General features: G+C 36.4%; 2 protein-coding genes and 1 long non-coding RNA gene across 11 annotated transcripts; 2 read left to right on the forward strand and 1 right to left on the reverse strand.

Annotated features, from left to right (window-relative positions):
* The first annotated feature begins 1,854 nt into the window (after positions 1-1,854).
* On the forward strand, positions 1,855-14,400 carry LOC105276856 (thrombospondin type-1 domain-containing protein 4). 7 transcript variants are annotated; one of them, XM_026968323.1, is made up of 15 exons: positions 1,855-2,000; positions 2,337-2,388; positions 4,570-4,829; positions 8,037-8,184; positions 10,362-10,528; positions 11,229-11,325; positions 11,531-11,570; positions 11,729-11,853; positions 11,956-12,085; positions 12,170-12,425; positions 12,517-12,717; positions 12,916-13,077; positions 13,304-13,480; positions 13,566-13,782; positions 13,862-14,400. In XM_026968323.1, exons 3-15 carry the CDS (start codon positions 4,785-4,787, stop codon positions 13,999-14,001), a joined length of 1,905 nt encoding a protein of 634 aa, XP_026824124.1. In that variant the 5' UTR covers positions 1,855-2,000; positions 2,337-2,388; positions 4,570-4,784; the 3' UTR covers positions 14,002-14,400. The 7 variants fall into 7 exon arrangements, with proteins under 7 accessions (XP_026824124.1, XP_026824121.1, XP_026824125.1 ...); XM_026968320.1 differs by having other exon boundaries at positions 4,597-4,829; XM_026968324.1 differs by having other exon boundaries at positions 4,600-4,829.
* Positions 14,401-14,505: 105 nt separating this feature from the next.
* Positions 14,506-24,629, reverse strand: LOC105276858 (transcription factor SPT20 homolog). Of its 3 annotated transcripts, XM_011334810.2 has the most exons (8): positions 24,354-24,629; positions 19,905-20,039; positions 18,386-18,504; positions 16,940-17,374; positions 16,070-16,327; positions 15,621-15,949; positions 15,330-15,510; positions 14,506-15,108 (listed from the first exon to the last, which is right to left on the reverse strand). In XM_011334810.2, exons 1-8 carry the CDS (start codon positions 24,391-24,393, stop codon positions 14,848-14,850), a joined length of 1,758 nt encoding a protein of 585 aa, XP_011333112.1. In that variant the 5' UTR covers positions 24,394-24,629; the 3' UTR covers positions 14,506-14,847. The 3 variants fall into 3 exon arrangements, with proteins under 3 accessions (XP_011333112.1, XP_011333113.1, XP_026824126.1); XM_011334811.2 differs by lacking the exon at positions 19,905-20,039; XM_026968325.1 differs by lacking the exon at positions 24,354-24,629 and having other exon boundaries at positions 19,905-20,112.
* Positions 17,347-18,415, forward strand: LOC105276857. The gene is made up of 2 exons (XR_893474.1): positions 17,347-17,432; positions 17,566-18,415. It is a non-coding gene; the product is annotated as an uncharacterized LOC105276857 (long non-coding RNA).
* Positions 24,630-26,213: the final 1,584 nt, after the last annotated feature.

Here is a 26,213-nt window from a genome sequence, read left to right on the forward strand (position 1 = left end):
AATCGAGACTCTTCGCGTACGCGCGAATGCAATTCCATTATGCGATATTTAAAAAGCCATTTAAACGTACCGCACCTAAACGATCAATCATACTAGTTGTGAAATTTTTACATTTCTGCAGTTAAATCGACTATAATAATCACACAAAAATTTCGCTCTTCTGACGATTTACGTAACAGAATGTACGGACGTGCAGATCAGCGCCTAATATTAAACCATTGCTCATGGAGCGGATTTTACCGATAAGTTATATACGTACCATGTACATGCCATTAACGTGTATGAATTGCGCGTTTATTTCCACGCGTAATAAATAACATTCTCTTAGGGAAGCTTGCAAAAATTAAACCAACCGCGCGTCTCATTGAATCGGAACCGATTTCCAAAAATTGCACAGTACAGACTTAAAAAGAGATGTGATTGTCTCCTTTGTCTCAATGTGGTCAAACGGCCAGCAACGGCAATGGTAATCGCGGTGTTTTATAATTGCCGGTAAAATTAATGGGACATAAAGATTTTACGTGTGTGAAGCCGCATCGCGAAATTAGGTTTTTCACGGGATTAAAACTCGTAAACCGTATTGCACCGATGAAAGCGTTCGTAATACAACCGTTTACGATCGCTGGCATGTTTATTCGATACTCAAAACCCCATCGATCGTTATCGCCTGAATCGAGCGATTATGACGCAACGTTAATCGATCCTGATGAATGGTGTCATCGAGTCAATGACACTGCGAGCGATGTCAGCAAAAAAGCAGGTAGCTAGCGAGTCGTGCAATTAGCTCCACTTGCCACGCTACAATCACCGTGTTACATCGAAACATCGTGCGACAGTTAAATGTGTTGAGGAAATGTGAGAATGTGAGTTTGAATTGCATTAATTATTATCTTTACGTATCTAACGACTGTGTAATCATGTTTGTAATCTCTTAAACAGATGATACTCGCGTTATAACTGTTGCCAGTAAAATTGCACTCCGATCTGCTGTTCATTTCTGTGAAAACCTATTATTTACAAGTAAGTACAGTTTTTGCAGAAACTATTTTTTAGCAGTTTATTCAAGAGAAAATTGTACATGATATGATATACGTTTATACTCTAACTCAAAGATGTATCCTGCGCATCCATTTGCACTTTAGCAACGAGTTTCCGTGAGCGAGACGATGGCCATTGCCTCGCGGAAGGATGTTCTGTTATCGCGCGAAAATTCTTTCTCGTACTTGGATAGGGCGATTGAGAGGCTGATCCAATATATTTATTTATACCTCGTGAACGAACGGAGAGGAGGCTGATGGACGATAATGATATAAAGAGCAAGATGCACTCCGGACGCCTTGCTCTAGGAGCACAGCAGTTTAGCGGTATCAACCGACAGGCCGACGTGGCTAATTCTATCTTCTACATAGCGCCGCTCGATAATTCGCTGTGGGAAATGTATCAGATCGCGACCGGGGCGGTCGCTAATTACTAGTTATCCATGCGAAGGCTTGGCTGTAACATCTAGACTATAAATGAGATGTTAAATCAATCCGGTGAAAGTCACTCAGCTGCTGTCATCTCTTTTCTCGGAAAATTATTCAAAGTGTAATGGGTTTTCTTCTTCTGATCGATTGCGATTTCTCCTACATTGCCATTTTTATCAGGCATAATTTTGAAATTGATTTAGACGAACGTTTCTTAATCTCTTATTTCTGAGAAATATTTTCTCCGAGATATCAATCGATATGCTTGATTCTACATCGATATTAAAATCAAGTCTTTCTACCGTATTACCAGGTGACGCGCCATGACAGAGGCGCCCAAAGCTCGCTTCTCCGGACTCCACGCGAACGTATAAAGTCGGTCCTCCATCGACGGGAGCCGTCAGTATACGAAACGACACCTCGAACAGAGGAACTCGGCTCTTAGTCATCTCCAAGCTGCAACATGCACCTATCGTTGCACTTGGCACCTTACGCGAAATAATATCAAAAAACAGAACCGCGATAGTCCCTCATGTAAACATTCCATTAAAATATCCTTACAAATTTGTGATTCCAAGATTGTCTTGATCAGTTTAAATCAACAATGTTTTAATTATCGATCTGGTACATTGTTAAACTAATCAGTCGATGAAAGAATATAAACCTATTGCCATTTGCAGACTTGCGTACCGAACACTACTTGCACAAGATAATTGTGTAATTAACCGGAGATAATCTCTCTCTCTCTCTCTCTTTCTCTCTTTCTCTCTTTCTCTCTCCAATGTGACCAGTACTTTATATTATAAATTTGTAAACAAGTATTATGTGATCGATGTAATGTGTAAGTTAATTTTGTTCGTGTTCACCTAGTGCTCGTTCTCAATCAACAGTTGCACGTACAATCCAGATCTCGATGCAACAGGTTAGTTAAGTGATTAAAATCATCACAACTTGATACAATTTTCCATTTTATTGTTAATCGAAAACACAGACACATTATTATTCTTCGATATTAGCTTATTGTATGTTAAATTAACATAATATTATATTCTTAAAATTTCCAATTATACAATGTATGAGCTTTTACTTAAATATATTTATATTGTATAAATAAATTGCACATAAAAATAACTTGGACGGTGTGGCTTAATAAGAGTAATTAATACAACTTTATAAAAAATTTATTAAGTTGAGTTTAATATGATTGTAGTAATAATTATTAATAAATTTACGGATATAATTATATATATTGTAGACATCATGGAATTTGATTGACTGAAACTAAAACTGAAGTAATTGCGGTAGGTTACGCACATAGATACTTATAAAGTTACAAACGTGTCCATTAAAATACGCAACGCACAAAGCTGATTAGTTACATGACATTTTTGTTCGTTCGTTGGAACTTACTTTTTGCTTACAAGTCCGGTTTTTGCAGATGTATACTAATAGTACAGCAATACTGACGATTCGATAATCATAAAAATAAACTTTACATCGCGACTTGCGTAAGAACATTCTCTCAAATGCTCGATCCCACCATGACGCGACATGTTTTCATTGCAATAAAGTAAGACACCCAATAAACAGTGGTTCAATATAGAAACACACGAAAGGAATCACGTGTATATAATTCTTCGCATTCATTTTCCAGACACACGAAAGATTTTACATGTACGTTGAATATTCGTTATTTTCAGCGTGCCTCGTAAAAACCCTCGTAAATGGCTAATCATCACCATTTGACAGTTGATCTGTTTACCGAATCATCTGGCACTTTTCAAGATCAAGAATTCAGCCGTATATTTTTTTATTGCTATTTAGAAAAACATTAATTGCTATTTAGAAAAAAAGAATGTGGAATGCAATGCCATGTGTCAACGACACTTGCGCGATAAACGGTTAGAATGAATTACAGTTTAAGACAACGGTTACGTATTCAGTTGCGCGCATAAAAGGTATATTTATTTATGCGCCCAGTCTGATTTGCAGGCGTGTGGAATGTATTCGACCGTACTCGATTTAACGATAATTGTAAGCTTAATCAGCAATTCGTATGCGCTTAACAATCGTATATCACGCGAGCTAATTTGCATCCGTCATGCATTTATACGCGTAAATAATGCATGTCGCGATCTCGTTTCGAGTGTCAGATCAACAATGTTTTTTCGACTTTGTGGATACGTTTGTCTCCGAACAACGCGCGCGCGCCAGGCACTAGCACATTGAGATTATCGCGACGACTATCGCATTTTAGAATATGTAGTGGATGGAGCTCCGTAATGCTCGCTCTCGCGAGTTCCATTTCCACAAAAATTGTTTGCTACTCCGAGCTGGTACGCTCGACTGCAACGAATTTATCGTGCTCGATTATGCAAGTGCATTCGCATAATTAACGACGCGGCTTCGTGCGGTCTTTGTCGGCGATTTATCTCGCATGGCATGCGTTAGATCTAACCGGGAATAGGTTTTTCAATTTCTAAGCGATCGAGATTAGTTACGATGAGTAACGTAAAGTTATAAAGGACAATCTGCTTCAAGTATCTCAAGTAATCCATTATTTTAATTGACTGATTTCATTGATTTCATCTTTGGTGAAGGAGAATCACGTAACAAAAAGGGATTTGTTTGAAAGAAAAATATAACATTTAATTTCAAATTTGAAATATCAAAATGTCTGAAATGGCGAAATGCGATGGTTCACGCGAGATCTCTGGTTCGCGGTAATCTACGGATAATTCTAGCTTCGGGCTACTCCACCTTCGACAGGTCGATGTACGGGTTATATAGGTTCTTGTCTAACGCTCACTAGCAACTGGAGCATGAAAGCATTATACGTGCATGTGCATTCACACGCACGCTAGCCGATGACTTGTCTAATATCCAATTTCCTTCGTCTCGGAGAGATAGTCTCTCTAGCGTCACACGCCATCACATTTGCTATGAATATCAAATATTAAATGCAAACAAGTTATCGATAAAGTCATGAACTATAACTTAAACAAAATTTCTTAAGTATAATTAACAATAAGTATAATATCTTAAATGTGTGTGTGTGTGTGTGTGTATTTTCTATGATAACACGTGGAAAATGTGAATAAAGAAACAATTTCTTCACAATTTATCAAAGAAGAGGATTTAATTACCGACGAAGAAATTAGACGATTAGACCGCAACAAACACCACAACGAGGAGAGTTCAGGCAGTAAAAGATGACGTGAGGGTCGGACAGTGACAGCATAGAGAAGAGAAAACTGTTCACGAAAGCTTCAGCGAGATGCGCCGATAGTGAAGTCGGGAGAGCGAAAATCTGTCAAGATGCATTCACTCGTCCTCCTTCTCTTTTTGCTGCTATCTTTAACGGTAAGGCATATGCACGGCATTACTAACATATTGACGCGTGATTTACCGCACCATTAAGACGGTTGGCCGGCTGCAGCCTCAATGCCAAACTCGTATATCAAACGTGAGCGAAATTGTTCGCAAATATGTTCCGGCATAGGTACGTCACGAGGACATTGTGCGTTTGGCCGGACTGCTCGGATTGATCGCATAATTGTTTTTTCAGCAATGGAAAAGTAAATGATATTCACATCGATCCATCCAAGTGAAAGATGATAAGGTTGACTATCGCGTGATTGAACTTTACATTACTTTATTTCTTGCGTGTGTTGTTAATAACAGCGAGTATTAATTGATAAATAGATGTTATCGATTAACACTTGCAAATAACAAGTGTATATATGAAGAAACATTTATAAAAATGATCGAAAAGAATATAAAGAGACTTTCCCTGAGAGTTAATCTCGTGTATTCGCCAATCTTTGAGATACAGACTGAATCGGATCGTTTTGGTTTTCTCTTTTGGCTCGTGACACTTCTTCACTCTGATGAGAGACCTTCGTCGAGGATGGCTCGGTTTCTACGAGGTAATAAAAAAAAGTGTTACACGGCGACGGTAACACTTTTTTCTTCGCCCCACAGAGTGATAAGAGTGTCGTTTAAGAGCGTAACTTTATCTTATCTACACGCATAGCGGAAGTCCTCCGAAAATATGTGCATATGTGCAAATAATGCACGAAAGGATCGTTCTTCCTGCGTGTAAGCTGCGGCATACGAAGGTGTTGAAATTAATTAACATAGTCAGGTTTCGATATTCGATTATTAATGTAAGTTGCGTTTGAATAACCAGCATGTCGAATGTTGAATAGGAAGTTTCTCTTAACGCATTCCTGCGGCTAAGTGTTGTCGGTAGTGTGTATTTTTAGAATGTTAGAATAATATAATCAGAGCGCAGAATGTGCAACTTCCTGCCAGACAATCCGAAATTGGATCGTGAATGTTAATCTTTCTGTGAATCTCTCAAACGTAACCGCGAATTTTATCATCTTTACATCTATTATCGCTTACTTGGTAGAAATTCTTGAAGTTAAAATTGGCAGAAAAATTTGAAAAATTTTCTTTCTCAACTTTAACTTTTGCATTAACTTTCAGTGCCGACTCTAGACTTTAGGTTCAATGACTTTTTCATGTTATACTACTTTACAAGATGACGTTACAGACGCGAAATAAAAATGTCTTGACCCAATAATAGGATCTATAAAAAGAGCGTCGCGGAGTTTAAAGTGCGGCGGATCATTATGCGTTGCATTTAGGACGATGGAGATTTAATGGCTTGAGTGGTCACAAAAATAACAGACCAAAAATAAGCCTTACGCAGGGATACGATGCAATGTTGGATATCATCGTGAGGCGATCAGCTCGACATTGTCAATCTTGATTATCGTAAAAGGAGAGAACACGCGGCGTTGTCTTAGGTTCGTTCAACTTTGCTCTCGGCGGTGACATTACGCATAATGCAGCTAAGCCAGCGCTTGGAAATCTGACAAAGTGCAAGTGCAATTTTCACAATATGCTGTACTATGTAACATCTTCTTTTTATACTATAACGACAGGATTAATATAATCGCGGCGAATTTTTCTATTATCTACTGAAATTTATGAGATTTTAACGTGTGATTCGGCGGTTAATTAAACGAAAGGAACGATACGTACGAGCGCGCGTGTGGCACAATCTCTGAAGAAACCGAGACAACCATTTAGCTGTCCGAGGATGGTCCCTGGTACTTAATCGCGTATTCATACGTTATTTGACGGTATGCGAAGTGTACATACGCACATACGCGTTATTTTATCGCAGTGTAAACACCTGATGTGGTCAGATGAGGACCTACATGTACGCGAGTCCGACAGAATTATAGCTCATTCGTTATTATTTACGACGTACGATGCGCGATCCAATAAATTTTCATATTACCTTGCTAAGAAGTTGAAGCTGTTTTACTTAGACGCGAGATCACTTTTTGGCTGCACGATTGTTTTCGCTAGTATTCATTAGAGACATGCCTGTGTGATCAATGGTAATGGCTGAAAACCAAGTAATAAATTATCGTAAAACTTTCTTCTTAATCTCGTGAAATACATGTTGAAATTAGATTCTATTAATATCTTTCTTTCACATTTAGTCGCCCTACGCCATTGTGCATTTATTGTTTACCGCCGATTTATAAATACACTCATGCGATATTCATACAATTAACATCGTACGATCGTCGCGTACTGAAACGGCAAGTTGACATTCAGCTCGAGTTAATCCAATTGGAGAGAGGAGTGTCAGTTTGGGCGCGGCTTGATGTGCAGCTCGCCGATTAGACTTGGTTAAAAATGAACGGCAAGCGTCGATCGAGTCCCGTCACTCTCTTTCAGAATGATCTTTGACGTGTGAAATGTCGAGATATAATGTTGCGATTATTATACGTATCGAGCGGAAGCTATATTTCCAAAGAAGTGATCTAGACTCTTTGTGTTGTTTAAGATTTACATAATTTTATTCAACATTGAATTCTTTAATCCGCATGATAGCTTATATCTCGCAATCTTCTGACAGTCAAGATTTAAGAACAAACTTTTGTTAAAATTGTGAGAGAAAAACTGTAGAAAACGCGATATCAGCGTTAGCGTAAACGTGGTTACTTGAGATAGTAAGCACAAAACAGCAGCGGGAGCAATTCTTAGAGATGTGATTTATTGCTGCAGACTCTAGCAATCGAGGAAGCTTGCAGTAGATTAGAACGGGTTCATGTAGACTGCCGTATATAACGCCACAAACGGGGCCACGTGGCACATACGGCACGATAATACTTTGATCGCGATTCAGGTCGAATCGCGCATCTCCAGCCACCATTTGATCGCTTAATTAACCTTGATGATCTTATGCGGCGATCTGGCAAGGAAGCAAAAACATTCCACCGTTTCGATGTACCAGAGATCTTGCTTTCGAGCTATTTTCGTATCTACATAGGGTGTTCTTGAAAAACCCTGCAAAAACTTCCACGTGCCTTGTTTTTGCAGCGTATGTGTATCTTTTTGCTGCATAACTCTTTGATGCTGCGCACCAAATATTTCTTTTCTTCTTTTTAATGAAAATTACTATTTTCAGCGCAAATCTCTTTTGATTCGTACACACACACACAGAGGTTGAGGCTGTGTATCTTATATCGATTGTTTCAGTACGAAGTGAGATTTGCTAGCTGCCATCTGATAGATGGAATCTTCACAGAACCGACTTTGGAGCCTGGGTACAATTTGGTGGCAGTTATCCCGCGTGGCGCCTTGGCATTGAACGTGACCGAACTCCGCCACACTCAGAATTATCTTGGTAAGAGAAACTAGACGACAAGTTTGGATATTGATTTTGGAATTTAGTTTTACACTGAACATTGTACCAATTGTGTGAATATTACATTTTGTATAATATAATCAATCAACGTATTTCACATTCTTTCTCAAATGTTTCTCAACGTGATATTTTTTGTCGTTTATCGATTTTTTAAAGTATTCTTTAATTCTTGCGTGATGTTTCTGATTAATTTCTCTCAATAATAGCATTAGAAAATGTATATAAATCTTTTCGATAGAAAGTGAAACGATGCAACAAATCGGCCATAATTGCTTTATTGTGGGTGATAAATAGACGCAGATAGATATGCGACTCTGTACGTTTTGCAATGTAAATTAAACATTACATGACCAGGACATGATTAGCGATTCCTTTTACTGGCATCGAGATGCTATCACAGCTAACGTAAATGCTAACGTTAATTGCACGATTGGCGCCAGGTAGAGTAATTCAGCGGTATCACTTTGGATTTCGTGGAAACTGCAGGCAACCGGTTGTCAGGAATGCATTTCCACCTATCGTAATTTCTCACCAGTTTGTGCACTATTTACGGTAACCCGTTATATGGCGTGGTCGTTACATAGCGACCGCGCCCGATGATTAAGATCATCGCCGCCCCGCGAATGATTACATGCAAAAATTAATTTGCGATTGCGAGGTATTCTGCTTACGAAAGCGAAAATGATTAACAATAAACGCGATTCAAAAGAATGAAAACAACTACTTGTCTCGATAAAATCATATGCCTTATTACCCATGCCTGTACTTGCAAAAGTATTTAACAAGTCGTAAAAATTTTAAAATTATTAAGAGCATTAATATTACATGTAAATATATTCAGATTATAGCAGTGAGTTAATCATTTGATTGATATTATCCGCAGGATTATCAGGTAGAAAAATAATAGTATAATACTAGTATGTCCAAGAAAAAAATCTCAAGAGATGATAATTGATCTCATGAACTGTTATCATGAATTATCGTGAAACGATATGTGCTACAAATATAATTTATTAAATTGACATTCAATAACGAAATAATGAATAATGTAATGCAATGATGATAATGTGAGATATGATTTCTTAAAAACTTGAACAATACAATATTTAATTTGATTAAAATTCGACTAGAAGAATCTCAGACCATTTACAACCGAAGGTAATCATCATTGTCACCTTCAATGCCGCTCGAATGCCGACCGAATCCATCGGTCGATCAGAGCAACGTAACGTGTACATTTATTAATGGCTGTATACCGCAGAATGCGAATAACAGATCATGATCGGTGTACCTCGTCATATCATTGATCGCGTCGTCGATAAGCAAATAAATTGCTAGAACGGTACGATCAGTCGTGATTGTTAACAATGCTGTCGGAACCTTTATTACCGCCCACGCGGTCGCGCCTTCCACATTATCCTCACTTAATCTGTCAAGATTGATGCCTCAAAGAAAAACAAACGGGAAATTTTTCCGTGTAAAATCAATTTCTAATCTTTGAGACGTTGAAGAAACAAATAAATAACTCGAAATGTTATACAATGCGCATTTGATAAATATTAGACGTCTATGGCGTTTAAACGTAAGTTGAAAGATACGAAATTGAGATCTGCAGAATGCACATTTCTGTGTTGATTCCTTTTAATTGACTTACTTTTTGCAGAATACGCCTGTAAGACAACGTAATCTAATCAGTCACGGCGTTGTAAGTAGAACGGTGCCTGCTGTCCCGATAAATTAGATGCACCGGCTCGCGCCACGTGAATTATATAAATCGCGCGCGATCGTAAACTTGCTCATAAACGACTGCCATTGTACGCCTAAGTCTCACTTAAATGATTCGTGATTGCCAGCTTTAGCGTGATCCGTGTCAATCGACGTGTCGAAGATCATCCAGCTCTATGAACAGAACTAATAGTCTATTTACGAATAAATGTGGTCATCATGATTTTTTTCGCGTTCTCAGCTACGTTTGTTTTGCATTCTTAAGATACGTAATTGTGCGACTTGTGTATTTAATTGAAAAATTCTTTAAATCAAAGCAGATTCTAATATAATATGATTGATGACAGACTATTGGCATTTGTATCATGTAATAAATTTTTATGAAAAAAATTAAAAATAAGAAAAGAAAAGAAAAAAAATAAAATTTTCAGCGATCAGATTACAAGATGGCAGCTATTTGTTGAACGGGAATTACAGTATCAATTGGTCCGGCGAATACAAGGCAGCCGGAACAACGTTTGTCTACCTTCGTCAAGGCCCTCAGAATTTAGAGAGCTTTTCCGCTGCAGGTCCATTACAGGAACCCATAGCTGTCATGGTAAGTAATAGGACGTACAGGTATAATAATAAATCATGCAAAGTAGTGAAGATTTCTTATTTAAGCGACTCTTGTACGAGAGAGAACTAAAGACAAGTTTTATTATTTTAAACTCGAAGGACACTGCATAATAAATACACGTGTATTGAAAATAAGTAATGAGTAATTTAGTCGCTAGCAAATACATATTCAAATACCACGCAGTGTTACTTAACATGCGATGACGTTCATTTAGCTCTTCACGGAAACATTTAAAGAGATATTTGAAAAAGAAAATGCTCCTCATGCAACAATTCTTTGCCGAAATATAGTGTGTTTTTCAGCAAAATTACACATGTGTAGTGCAATCGTAACAATGGTAGTTTACGAACGATATGGAACATTGTTGTGCGCGAGTAATCGTGGGCGTTAATGGTACAACCGAGTTTCATTTAACCCTTTCACCGCTGATTATCAAGCACACATCACCATAAATATTATATGTAGGCTCTATATTTAGTAAAGTTAAATGGCGTACTTGTACTTTCGGATGCGAAACGATATTTATACCGAAACTCGTCTGACTGTATGAAAACTCCAAATATATATGTAAGATTAAATCACGCTTATTTTCTGTATATGTGTAGTATGATGTCATGCTACACATATACAGAAAATAAGCGTGATTTAATCTTTCACACACATGTATTCATTATTATAGGTTTTATACCAAGAACCGAATCCTGGTATAGTTTATCGATACGTGATTCCTGGAAATACAAATCTACCAAGAAGCACTCATCTTGTGCATAATACAGGTATCACTTTATCGAACACATACTAACATTCTAAGAAATGGGTAATTTCGAAAACTCCGATTGTCAATGTTATTTTATTCATAGGTGCGATTATCTTACACAAAGTAGATCAAATTTAATATGTCAAAGAAATATTGGAATGTTACTTTTTCCTCCGAATTAATAGGTGTATAAAATTAATTTATGAAAAATTATTCATTTACAGTTTTCAATAAAGATCTTGAAGCTGGCTTACAAAATCGAAGGTGAGAGAAACATTCTTGATAAATTAATAAGGTGTTTAATAAAAAAAGTTAATTAATCAAGGAATCATCCATTCAGATAACAATAAGTAAAGCGCATCTTAAGTCTTACCTAATAATTTCAATTTTTTATTTTTTATAAAGGAGAATTTAAATTTCAGAGTTGAGAATGAGTCTGCAGTGAGTGATGTAACGTCTCCATCATATTTACCACGGCGTTACAAGAAAAGGAAATTCACTTGGAAAGCAATTGGTTACAGCGAATGCAGCAAATCGTGCGGTGGAGGTAAATGAAAACTAGCTAATGTCTGAGACTCGGTTTCGAATATCGGTGCGTCAGCGAATCAGCACATATGAGGCGAACATAAATTTTCGTATATTGCATTAGGTGTTCAGGTACTCAGACACGTATGCATCAAGGAACACACGCAACAGCAAGTACCGGAAAAGAGATGCCACGCGTTGGAAAAGCCGCGGGAAATTCGTCTTAGATGCAATACCAGACCGTGTCCACCCAGGTAATTAGACATGATTTTTGTTTATGTATCTAAAATAAGTACATTTAACATAATAATTTCATAATAAAACCTGTACTGTTGAAGATGGCGTGGCGGACCATGGAGTGACTGTTCCACTTCCTGCGGTGCGGGAGTTCGTACTCGAGAACTGGAATGTGTCCAGGAGGTAAAACCTTCATTGATAGTGAGAATTGCCGATGGCGCCTGCACGGAGCCAAAACGTCTACCGACGAGCGAAGCATGTGAAATGCCAGAGTGCAACGAAGAAATTAAACAAACTTTGATGCAGACATCTTCTCAATTATCGATACCGCGATGGACTGCGGGAGGTTGGTCGCAGGTAATTTTATTCTCAATCAAGAGAAATAATGATATTATTAATAAAGTATTAAATGGTTTTATATGCCGTTTTTATCTTCTTTGTTTCAAAGTGTTCCACATCTTGTGGCACAGGAAGAAGGACGAGAATTGTAACTTGCGTTACTCAAGGTGCACCATGTAATCTCTCGGAAAAACCTGAGGCACATGAAACCTGCGATTTAAGACCATGTCTAGCAAAGTCAGCGTCATTGAACATTGTTTCTGAGAAGCTTCAAAGCCCGCAGTGGTTATTTACTGAATGGTCTGATCATGTAAGATCCCTGTTACTCCTTCTGCTAAATCATTCTATTCCTTATAAACTGTGCTAAGAAAATTGTTGTTTGTCGAATTGTCAGATTTAAAATTTTATTTAAAATAATATATATATATATATATATATATATATATATAAACATTGTCGTATTAAGCTCAACATCAGCAGCAATTTAAATAATAATTAATAATTTCAGTGCTCCGCGGAATGTGGAACTGGAGTTCAGACTAGAAGAATCTTTTGTGAAACGAATTCTGATGACAAATATTGTGATGAATCGAGTCGACCTGAGACTTCGAGAGATTGCGCAAGCAACAAGACTTGCAGCGGTCAATGGTTTACGGGACCATGGACAGAGGTCAGTATTAAACACAGTCATTTTTCACAAAGTGAACAAAACGAAAGCATTCAATCTTAGGGAGAAAGAGAGAAAGCTTATATCATAAATTATATATAAAGCATAAAATAAAAAAATACTACATTGATTTTATATTGATATTGAAAGAATGTATGTTATAATTTTGTTCTTTTGCTGTCTATTTTTTACAATTGTAATCTGGACAGAGTAATTTTATATTTTTTAGTGTTCTTCAAAATGTGATTTGGGTGAGCAAGTTCGAGATGTGGTATGTGTAACGATTCTTCGCGGTTCTCTACGTGTCGTTCTCGATATGAATTGTCCTGCAAACAAGCCGGAAACGAGGAAACCCTGCAGAGAGCATCCTTGCATGTCCACTTGGTTTATATCGGATTGGACATCGGTAAATTTATTTGCAAGTTTAAATAAATATCCCAGACTCTAACATAGAATTTGACAAATTATACTATAATTATCTGTGTTTATAGTGCTCGCGATCTTGTGGTAAAGGCATCCAGAAACGCGATGTCCGTTGCTTAAATCCAGATGGGCAATTGCCAGAACCTCATCAACTTCATTGCCGAGAAGAGGATCGACCAATATCCCGAAGAATTTGCAACGATCATCTTTGCAAAGATGATCTACGAGTGCCAGGAAATTCTCATAGAGTTTTGCAAGTTCAGGACGATTCCGAAATATCGAATGGTAAAATGAGTCTTTGCAAAATAAACTTACATTAAGTGCACTTACATTACTACATGCTACATTATTTTATCGTTTTTAGGTGTTGAAGACAATCATCCACTTTGCAGAGATAAAATACCTAACTGTAACTTAGTCACGCAAGCTCGGCTCTGCTCTTACCAGTTTTATCAAGAATCTTGCTGTTTGTCATGTTCTCGAGCTAAGCAAGATTTGAAGTAGAAATCAAGTTCATTATAACATTTGAACGCAAGATTACTTTTTAAACAAGTAATTCCCGTTAATATCGCTGCCGAAACTCAGTGTCCCTCGTCTTTATTGACATAAGTGATTTTGATAATAATTAATAAGAATGGAAATTTTGCACATATTCCACATAAGAACGTAGAAGTCAGAAAGAGAGATACCTATATGCTGCAGAGTAATTTAATGCAAAAGTTCGCAACTCTATGTGAATGAATTGGAAAAAGTTTTTATTGTAAGGAAACATAAGAGACTGATTGCGCATAATCGCTAATTCGTTTAACCGCAGTGATTTAAAAACAACATTTAAATCCGCAATGTTTTCACATAATTAATTGTGACATTATATTAATTAATAAATGTTATGCTTTCTCAATTCTTTGTGGTTTACATTCTTATTTTCGCTCTCTTGATTCTTTATTCCTCTCTGAAGCTACAGAAAAAGAAAGTTTCAGTGGAAAAGGATTTTATAGAAACATATAATATTATTAATATAATGTTATTATTCAACAACTTGGACAAGCCAAAAATACATACTATTTACAATAAAAGGTAAAATCTTAATCTATAGGATATTTATAGAGAGTTTCTCTTAACAAAATAAATTATATATACAAGTTTCTCTCTCTCTCTCTCTCTCTCTCTCTCTCTCATCATATTCGACAAGAGCTTCGGCTCATTTCCAAACTAGACGAAAGATCGCATCGTGGAAATATTGATACAGTGATCTCTATATTTAATTTTGATTTTATGACATCGAGTGACATTGAATATTGAACTTAACATTAACGATTCTACATATCTTTGATTGCTGAGCTATTTAATTCAAGAACTATCTTCGCTCTCTTGTGCGCTGCTTGTGCTGTTGTCGTGATTCTTATACGCCGAAAAGAACGCCAAGGCCTTCATCAATTGATAGCTTTTGCTGATAGGTATATTGCTATCGTACAGACTCTTTGAAGCTTTGCAGTCCACATAGAACCACCAGTTACATTTTAGAATTGTTTGATCGAATAACGTCGATTCCGGACACAAAAAACTCTTCATAATTAGACCGTCGTCCGTCAGTGCGCAGACATGAAACACCTATATATAAACATATTTATTATAGATATTTTTAGAATAATAAAAAGAAAAATCTTTTTTATATTTTCTATAATTATACGCAATGTTTAAATATATTACATAATCAATAAAAGTTTAACAAATTAGTTTTTACTTAAAAATCAATCAAATAAAGTCAATAAATTTTTTCACGAATTGTATTTTGTTATTTAAACGTGATTAAATCTCTCCAGATAGCTTACCATACATCCAAGATCTTCGTCGGCATAGAGACCTGGGAAATGTTTTTGATCGCCACAATAGAAGCTTGTGTCGGGTAGATCAACGCGACTTGCAAAATTATCATCAAAATTTTTATCATACCCCACGGGATAGTATTCGCGTGGCGCGTTCATTACTTTGGTAGCTCCGGAATTGTATTTACTATACAGAATAATAATTTTAAAACAGTTTAGTCACATACATAAATATTTGCTTACAAGATTAGTTAAAAGTAAGTAAAAAATTTACTATAATGACTAAATACGATTTACTTTTTCAGAGGTGCGACTGTGCTCATTGTCGTAGTAGTAGTACTTATAGTCGTGGGTCCCTGCTGCTTTTTAAGTAGCTGCTGTTGTCTCAGGAGAATAGCTGCCTCCAAAGCTTCTAGTGTAATATTACTTGCCTCTGCGAGGGCTTTTAAGGACGTTTCCATTCCCTGAATAGGGGCCAAAGACGGTAAACTGTCAGGTAAAGACTGTCGTTTCTCGTTTTGTTGAAGCGGCAGCGACTGACTGTTTTCCACTGTAGCGGCAGGCTGAAACGAAAGCAATGTCATTTCGTTCACCGATGCAGCCATTTCGTCACTCGGCAAAGGCAACTGTAAAAGAGAATAATACTTTTTGAAACATTGTTTTAAAATAACTTATATATAGAATTATGATATATACAATACAATATTAGTATATAGAATCTTAGCAATAGAATTATACACAATTACCTGATAATTCTCATGTAATATTTCATTGTCGGAATCCTGCAGCAAGGTGCCACTATTACTAATCCTATTTGTAAGCTTCGCCGATGACTGCGGCATCGCGATGAAAGCTGGCAAGGCATTATTCGATGAAACCAAATTGGTCGTTACCTTGGACAATGACGGTAAAACGACTTTACTGTCGATCATACTATTTGGCGGAATCACGGCAACACTGGGCAATTTTGGCGTCACATTCGCCACTGCTATCACTTGTGGTGGCTAAATAAGAAATTAACATTTTAAAGACAGGAAATAAACTATACAGGGTAAGGCACCTAAAACAGGCCACCTGAATATCTCGGCTGTTATTAGTGATAGAAAAAAATGTGTCAGACCAAACTTGTATGGTTTCGAAGGACACATAATTTGTTCTAAATAGTTTTTTATTAGGTGGACGTGTAGAGGTCATATGAAGGTCAACTTCGTTTTTTTAAATGGTATAATATGTTTTTTTACGTACCATCTAGTAGAGCGTTTGAAGATGCGCACATTGATCTACGGGTCAAAATTATTCAAGGTCACTGAAGGCTAAAATTTCTAAGTGCTAGAACTTTTTCATTTCTGAGTTGTCGGTATTTTCAATAGCAGAGAACTCTAGGCAATATAAAAAATAATGATATCATCAACTCGGAACTTCTCGGAAAAGAAAAAATTTCTAACGGCTAGAACTTAATAAAAAATTATTTAGAACAATTTATGTGTCCCTCGAAATCATGCAAGTTTGGTCTGACACTTTTTTTTTATCACCAATAACAGCCGAGATATTCAGGTGGTCTGTTTTAGATGCCTCACCCTGTATATAAGGAAAATTATGAAAAATTCAAAGATTACTGGAATCACTTGATCCTTCTTGTTCTGCATCGCTATGATATGCTGTCGTTGCGCGAGCATTTGCTGTTGCTGCTGCTGTTGTTGTTGTTGTTGTTGTTGTTGTTGTATCTTTTGCATCTGTTGCTGCCTCATAGCTTCCTGTTGCTGCAGACGTTGTTGCTTCAGCATTTGTAACGCCAATGCTTCCTGCTGCATTCTCTGATGTTGCTTCTGCTTGATTTCTTGATTAATTCGCTGCTGTTGTTGGCGCATAACTTCTTGTTGCGCCAATGGCATCACCGGTGCTGTTTTAATGGCTGTTGAGTTTACCACGAGTTTCTGACGTTCAGGTTGCTGGGCCATCGGTCGCGGTGGGCCGATCGGCAAAGGCTTAAAGGGTGGTACCACTTGGCGAGTATTTAGCGATGTAGCACGCGTATCATCACGATTGTTTGCCTGTACAGAAGAATGATAAATGTATCAAAATGAAAAAAGAAGCACCTGCTTTCGCTCTGTAAGTACATTTTCGTAAGCTCTGAACTCTGAACATACAGCGTGTCTTTAAATTATACTTGTGTAAGATGGCATGACGCTCATTTGCGTTGCTTGAAAAAATGATAACTGTATAATTTCATTATGTCGTATAGATAAAATGTGAATGCGGCTAAGGCAACATTCACGCAACGCTTGTGACAAGGTCGACATGTAATTCATATTTTTTACGCAACAGTAAAAAACCGATTCATCTTATTCGTCCCTCGACCTAGATACTCCTGGTGAGACGATAGGAACGGTGCGCCAATATAATGCAACGTTGCGCTTCAGGAAACTTCTTTCCCGCTAGAGAAACGTGATAAGTAAAAGTGGATGTTCAATCAACTGTTGTGAAATTAGATATAGGCTGTAACGGTATCTATCTATGACTTTAATCGTATCACTGAGAAGTATAGAAAGTTTTATATTTTTCTGAATATTTTCTTAAGGTTTGTGTATACATATACGCAATATTTGAAAAAGTAATTATGTTATAATTATATGATAGAAATTATATATCACATATTTTGTTCAAACTGAGCAGACCTAAAACGAAAAGTTAGCATTACATAGAACGATTATCGTCATTGTTCGTTATATAAAGTGAGATCGAGATGGAGAAATTGCATTTAGGATAAGAATATCAAGAAATAAAACTTCAAAGTGACTTTAAGAGAGGATATCCATGCTACAAAGAATGAGCAGACGCTTTCGCGCTGATCTCCTTTTGCAACAGACTTTCCATGAGCCGATTTAAATGTAATTATCTTTCAAGTTGCGGATCTCCATAGGATGTTTAGATGAAAATTTAATAAATAAAGATTTTGACATTTATTTAGAATATAAGATACTAAGTAATACAAAATGACAAATGCAACGTAATATATATACACGAATGGCGAATGTTGTTCTATTTCGGAGATTTTTACGTACCACATTTAAAGGATTAAATGCCACACCATTAACTCTGTTTGTTTGTACGCTTCTTCTTTTTGCGCTTTCCAAATTAGAGAGCGACTGACTGAAGCCTAACTCGTCTCCGACGGAAAATCCTGTAATCAAGCAAAATTCAATTAAATAAGTTCTAAAGTACGAATGTTAAATGAACCGGGACTTAAATCTTTTGAAACAGCAGTCTCAAAGAGAGAACCGATATATGCAAACTTTATTTACAGTTAGGAAAAAACAGCATTTTTACAGGAAGCTTTTACCAAAAATGTTAAAAATATAGAAATGTACGTAGAGTTAAAGTATGTACACAAAAAGTTATAGCGTGTTGATATGTAATCTGCATTAACTGACACTATAGTTCAAGAACATAATCGCTGAGTAAAACGGAAAGCTAATCAAGTATTTTCTGAAGTCAGCAAATATTATGGGATATAAAGGGATTGCCTCATTTTATCACTTATAAATCTCTTATTTTTAGTACCGACATCTTTAATCTTACAATACATAAGATAAATGCAAATCTTGTCCTAGTTGAAGATGAGTTCTTTTACGAGGGTACTCAATGGCTATAGAGCCAATCCTGACTCAGGTCAAGGCGATAAATCAATCATCAGTGCTTTGTCATCGCGTCTTTGCGAAACTGCGAAACTGCAATGAGAATCGGTCGGAGGGCAACATCGATGGCGATTTGCAATTTGTAGATTAGAATGTCACATAACACGCTTACATTCACGAATGTTTTCTGTTCATCTGTGCTCATTTAATAATGATTAATCGAAGGGTCGATTATGCAAAAATCGCATGCCATTCCATTTTTTTTACATAGTGAAGGCACCAATCAGATAGCGCGTAAATAAGACATGGTATAGATAAATTTTGCGTAATTTAAATGATCTGTTTTCTCAATCCGTTGAAGAAGATGCATATGCACGAATAAAATAAAAACAAAAAAAGAAACATATTTCGTAAATCTGAGATTGTGAATGAAATTATATACAAATTATATACAGGTCAGATATATTTTAGAATACACTGTAGACATTTACATTTACTTTATATACAGCGTTTCGCAATATTGTGAAAGGCGCGTGTGTCAGTTTGTGCAAAGTTCCTATGACACAAGATGCAAAGGTGCAATCGAATTCGCTAATTATCAGACAATAAAAGCCTTAATTTATATCTGTTTTAATAATAATACGAATTTAATATTGAAATTAATTTTTTTAATAATTATTTTTATTCTAATTAGAATTCTTTAAGTTTTTAATGGGGATTTTTAAATGCAAATATAAGAGAGCTAAGCCTACTTGTCAATTAATTAAGTCTACACTATCGTTATAACTCTTCAAGGCCGTCTGTTTGCTCCACAATCTCCAACATGAAATTGATGAAATTGAAATTGATCGGCTGAATGAAATCGAAGAATCTACTGCTCGATAGAGCACGATGAGAGCACTAGGATGATCACGACGGTCGCAATCGCTCCCGTAATTTAACTCACCCAGGCCGACGTAACCCTTTAGACCTCCGAGATTTCGGACCCGGAAGAGCCCGGATTTTTTGAAAGCACAGTTTAGCGCAAAACCAAAGTCCGATTGAAACACACACGTGCTTAGCGCCTCTCGCCATGTGCATCCTGCAAGCAAAACCGGAAGAAACAAAGCCATGGATCGTTTCTCTGATCCGTAATCCATCGAATCCGGAATAATAATCCGCGCTTTTTCAAGTAGGTTTTTATGCGTTTGCTGTGACTGTTAAGCAATAACACTGGATATCATTTTAGTGAAAGCAAACTGAGTCAGGATGCTGAATAATACTATTGTACGTTTATAAACGATTAACATCCGCGTATTCTGTGCTACTGATTCTTTGTCTATTTACGTTACGTCTCCTCAGAAATTACACTTTCACATCTGTCTGCAGATAACATCTGTTTCGTGACCAGATGGATAATAACGTTTTAAGTAAGATTAATATCACACACGCAAATTCACTATTTTTCCGTGTTTGATCTTTTAATTGCCCGAGAATTATCTGTTTCATGATTACAACAATATAGATATCAATTATCAAATGTAAAACTCAAACGATTTATATGATGTATTTATATATATTTATTTGTCAATCGTCACCAGAAGAAAATAGTGATGATTTATGTCTATGCGATTGTCGGCTAAATGCCATTAAATTATCCATCAAATCAGTTTTCATGTTATAACGACGCAGTTTCTATTTTTGGTGAGATGGTTAAAACACTCCCTTTTATTGCAATGTGCATCGCTTGTATCGTTTTTAACGCACCTTCGCATATTGATAGATGAAAAGTATAATTCATGAAGTCGGATATCTCCATGTAGAACAAACGTCCGAAAATTTGTGAAAGGTACTTCCGGAATTTACTGAAGGAAATTTGCCCGATTGGAGGAGTGCCATTGGGACATAGCCTAGTGACCCACTTGAAACTTGACTAAACGCCCTGTCGTTGACCGCGAGTACGACGACGTATTATACGACTCCTGTGCAGTCAAACTGCTTTCTGGTCGACACCGAAATTGACAGACGTCTTCTCGGATCACTGACTTTTAACTAATACATTCACTACATTATGTCTCGACACAGGTGTATTGTAAGTACTAATTGCGGCGAGTTATAAAGGTCATTTTTCACTTTAATGTTTAAAGCCAATGTACGTTACATCTAAGGAATACGAAAGGAGTAGCAAAAAGGAAACGTTAAAGAAGTAATAATCGTTCATAAAAAACCGCTTACGAATTTTTAATCATATCATTCATAAAAGATCATAGAGAGCTGACAGTCGAAATTTACTTTTTTTTTCTCAATTAGAGACAGTCGAATGAAATTAAAGCTTTGTAAAAGAGATTATGCAGACAGCGTACGATGGACGACGCAAATTGTCAAGATGCGCAAATGAGATTAATAATTACAAGAGAACAGATTATTAATATTGTTTCGTCCTCTGCTGACGAACCTCATTATCGTCATACATATTATATGACCAAAAAGGGACCAAAACGATCGGTTTCCTTTTTGGTCCGGGTTCATTATACAATCGTGTCGCATTGTGACACACAAAACTCCGCGAAACGAGTGGCGTTTCGTAATGTAGAAAATTATCTCGGAGTAGAAATTTTGTCGTTCCAGTCGGATGGGCATACGACATGAACTCTTTTTTTCAAAATGCCATCAGTAATAAGCATCGCGTGCACACCATTCATGATAACGAAGAAAAAGAAATTAAATCTGCGAATTTTCACCATCCAATCCGGAATTAGTTACAGAGGTACTATCCGCAGTGTTAGATACTTTATTTGGAAAAAAACTTTCGATCAATGAGTCTAGATTTATTTATTTATACTTATTCGTATCACGCACCAATACTAAAAATTAACAAGTATTATAATTAACAATAGTCTCTGTGAGAGGGATATCCATAAGCTATAAATTACCAATTCTGCGTGAGAAGGAGAATTCTTCCTTTTAACTTTCAACAAAGCAACTTATCTTTTGTGCGAGATTCTAGACCATTTACAATAAATAATCGAAACGAGGGCGATATAGATCTCGCACATACTCTCACTGCTCTTCAGGGATAGCTGATGTAACCGCGTCACGATACATTTCTCAAGAGTTACACACAGGGTGCTATGAATGGCGAAATTTACTTTTCTTTGCTTAACCGGGATCTTCGTCGTCGAACGACATAATGATCGTAGACGAGCGAACCGTGACACAATACTTTTCCAAGGTTGGCCTTCACCTTGATTAACAGTTTCATTTTGACACACATTGTTCCAATATATTATCTGTACTCTATTATCAGAACGGTTCCGGAGATTATAAGATAGTAGAAAGAAAAGGATATCGATACGATTGACGTTTAGAAAGTAACGCTATCTTTTTTCTTACTGTACATCAATGGTTTCTGACAGTAAACGTCTTCAATTATCTGCCATAATAAATTTAATGATCTGCTGTAATCGTCATTATTAATCGAAAAATAGAAAACTGTTTGGTCGAAGTAAATAGAAATCTTTTTAACTTTTTAACATAAATATATGTCATATGATGTTGTTCACGTCTTGTTGCCAAGTGTTTGGCATGTTGAAATATAAAATAATGGTTGATAAAAAATGAACTTTCCTTGAAAATTACAAGTTTGATAAATAACGCTGACATGCAATCGGTGCAAATGACATCGTTGGACTCGGTCAAATAGAAAGTATGTGACGCACAAATGACATTTACATAGACATTGGCCTGATTCCCCAAATACACGTTCAACGAATATTGGCAAAAGAGTGATGGACAAAAGTGATGATCAATCTTCAAAATCTTCTTTTGTGAGAACGATATGCAACAATATACAATTATAGCTGGAGAAACAGAACTGGCTGGGATCCCTTTCTCCTAAATCACTCTCGATCGTGATCATCCAGCGATCGAAATTGCGTACTTTCAACGTTCTGCTCCATTTTTTCACTCTACATTCTGCAGCATTCCGTGCGTCCAATCTGTTCGCACTTTCTATCCTGCACCACTGAACAAATCAATGACAATACTTTTCTCTCCTAGTAATTTCTTACTGCTCGCGCGTTATGCATTTCGTTACGCGCACAGCGCATCGTGCAAGGAACGTTTCGTTACGTGAACTTCTTTCGAAACACTTTTAATTTTCTAATACTATCTGAAAGTCACATTTCGCTCGCATTGATGTTGTTGTAATGTTATTTGTTGTTAAATCTTATAGATGTATTATCCTGAAGCTTTACAATCGTTAATAAACATTGAAAATCTTAATATTATAATATAAGAAGAATAAAAATAAAAGAATAACAAGCACTAAAATAGATTTTACTTTTGATAATTGCAAAAGCCATTTTATCCAAGTAATTACAAGTTTATCAATATTATTTACATACTATATGTACATGTTAAACGTAAGGTATATATACACGTAAAAACATTGAATAATTTGAAGAATAATTTTCTTTAGAGCTTCCATAACTTAAGCGCATGAATAATTTGCAATGGCGTATGTGACTAATCGGAGAAAACTTTAATAATAAAATTTTCTAAATTTCCTCTCTCAAACAATACTATATATTTATTAATGTTAAATCATTAATGTTATTATTTACAAATATTTCTTATAATTGACTGATAAGAGGAAATCAGAGATATTATTATTTGCACAAGTAAGAAAAGAAGTTAAAGCCTTTATGATCTCTTTGATGATCCTGCTGCATTGGAACGCATGATGATACATCGAGTGCAACGCACCGTAGTCTCGACCTGCTACGAAGCCAACTACTTTTCAGGATGCGTAACCGTCGCAGAGTCACGCTCAGATCATTTCAAACAGTAGCGTGAAATTACGGAAAGTTATTTCTGCGCGACTCACGTATGTAAGTATGACGCGAATTTTCCGCAGGGCATGTGATGTCCGTTTAAGCGTCGCGCAGAGAAACCCATATTTACAGACACGCATTGTCACAGAACGAGAAACTTCTTCGCTAAAGAGGAACAAGGCTATTAGTACAGTAGAAAAGAAATACACGCGACAATTAATTGATCAAAGAATCGAGCGTAAGTAGTGCAGTCGGTTAAGGATATACATAGACGTCGGAATCGATAGCACAGAATCCAAAATTATGCGTTTCATACAAGGCGTTTCACGTGCAATAAAAATAAGAGAAAGGCCCAGAAACCTGCAACCGCCCGAAGAAAACGTTGACGGTTTTTGCGATCAGTTTCCAAATGCAACTCTACTGCAAATCGTGATATCTTTATTATTGTACATTTTACGAAAAATTAAATAATTATTTGACAAAATGGACACAAATAAACGCGATTCTTTTTAACAAAATAATACACATTTTACACTATGAATAAACCAACATCCATTTCATTCAAGAGACATACTACTCACCGACGACCACGAAAAGAAATAACGTGGCGGCAATTTTCATTTTGGCTGATCTAGTTTCGATTGGACGATATCACTGATGAGCTGCTGCCTTGATAAATCGAGATGTTCAAACAGATAGACGGATAGAATTGGCGAACGATAAACCGTGATAAACCGAAAGGACTCCGCAGGAGACTTGTCTTGAGACTGATCGTGTCCCTGACACGAGCTATCACCGATCGTCGATGAGAAACGTGCGACAGGTTGCTCGATTCCGCGGATACTAATAGCGCATGGACATGCTCGACGAAGGCGAGCACGCGGAGCACTTTCAGACTTCATCTGGCCTCCAGGGACGGCCGAGTTGGGGCCTCACGCACTATTTCCATTCTATTGTATATTGTATCGTTTGCGCTAAAATACTCCAAGTTCGTATTGCTTTTACATGCACTTTCTCAACTCTCTACAATATAGATATTTTTCTAGAATTTACATGAAACATATACGAAATGATTATTCTCATATCGCGAATAATATAAATTCAGATTTATTCTTCAATTCTGATATCTACCTTTTTATCGCCTACTTGTTTTATACTTTTAACGCGTTTTTTCCAAAACCATTCAATTATACACGTAAAGCATAAATCGGTATGTTTGTAGCTCAAGTATTTTAAAAAATGAGGAAATTAATATATAATATATAAGCTTGACTGAATTTTTAGTTTAAGAAACATTGAAAAGAAATTGAGAAAATATTGATTGTAAAGAACAAGCCGACCCTGCGTGCCCCACCAGAACTTCACCGAGAACAGCCTGCTCACGGAACAAGTCTGATGCACACGCTACGAGTTAATCCTGGTGAGGTGCCGGTGACCCACTCGGACCAAACGATAACGGGACCGATATGCGTTCATTCGAAGTACCATCAAATCGATCGTACTCTCTCGACGGATCTTCCTTCGAAAAATGCCAATTTAATTATTCTTCAGAATCGATGCATCTCTTTATATCTACTTCATTATTGTTAAAGCAGACAATCAATTTATAATAAATAATATCGAATATTTTCTTGATAACTAAACTCATATCCCAACACGAGAACAGAACACGAGAACTGTGACAATCATGATCGTAGCGACGAAATTTCGCAATCGACATTGTCATGTTGTGCTTAAATTAGCTATTTCGCGAGTATTGTTTCACGCGTCAAATCGAGCAATATATTAACTTGCATATTTGAACAGTGGATATATATTTTACATCAATTTAAATGTAAAAATAATAATCTCTTTTTCGAACCAGTGATTTTCTATTAATTTTGATTGAATTGCAAACATAAGAATAAAAAATAAAACTTTTATTTTTTAACTCTAACTGTAATGTCGATTGCTTGAGTTAAGCGAGTCGGTAACCAAGCAGGAGGCGTCCTCTACAGCTCTTCGAGTAATGTAGGAATTTGCGTCTTGCATGCAGGTAGTTACAAACATTAACGATTATTGCAGTGTATGAAACTCAAATTTATCAAATTAACTTCGATAAAATATATAGAAGTTTTGCAAAAAGCTTTGTTAAAATCATGTAAAAAAACAGATTGAATTAGATTAATTAGGACCATATTAAGTGATCGCATAATAGTTTATCTTTCTATTTTCATCTGCTACTATCTGCAATATTTAACATACAGACTATATATTCTATAAAACCTTGATTGATATAACAATTACAAAAGTCAATAATTTTATACAACAGTATTGTGTTGCCTTATTGCTATCTTGTTGGATTGTAAAGTCATTGTACATCTCACAATTCGAGTGATTATTATGCAAGAATGGTGCCGATCACGATTGCATTATTGAAATTAATTTCCTCGTTAACTTCG

Source organism: Ooceraea biroi, chromosome 3 (genome assembly GCF_003672135.1).
Source record: "Ooceraea biroi isolate clonal line C1 chromosome 3, Obir_v5.4, whole genome shotgun sequence".
Taxonomy (NCBI): Eukaryota; Metazoa; Arthropoda; class Insecta; order Hymenoptera; family Formicidae; genus Ooceraea; species Ooceraea biroi.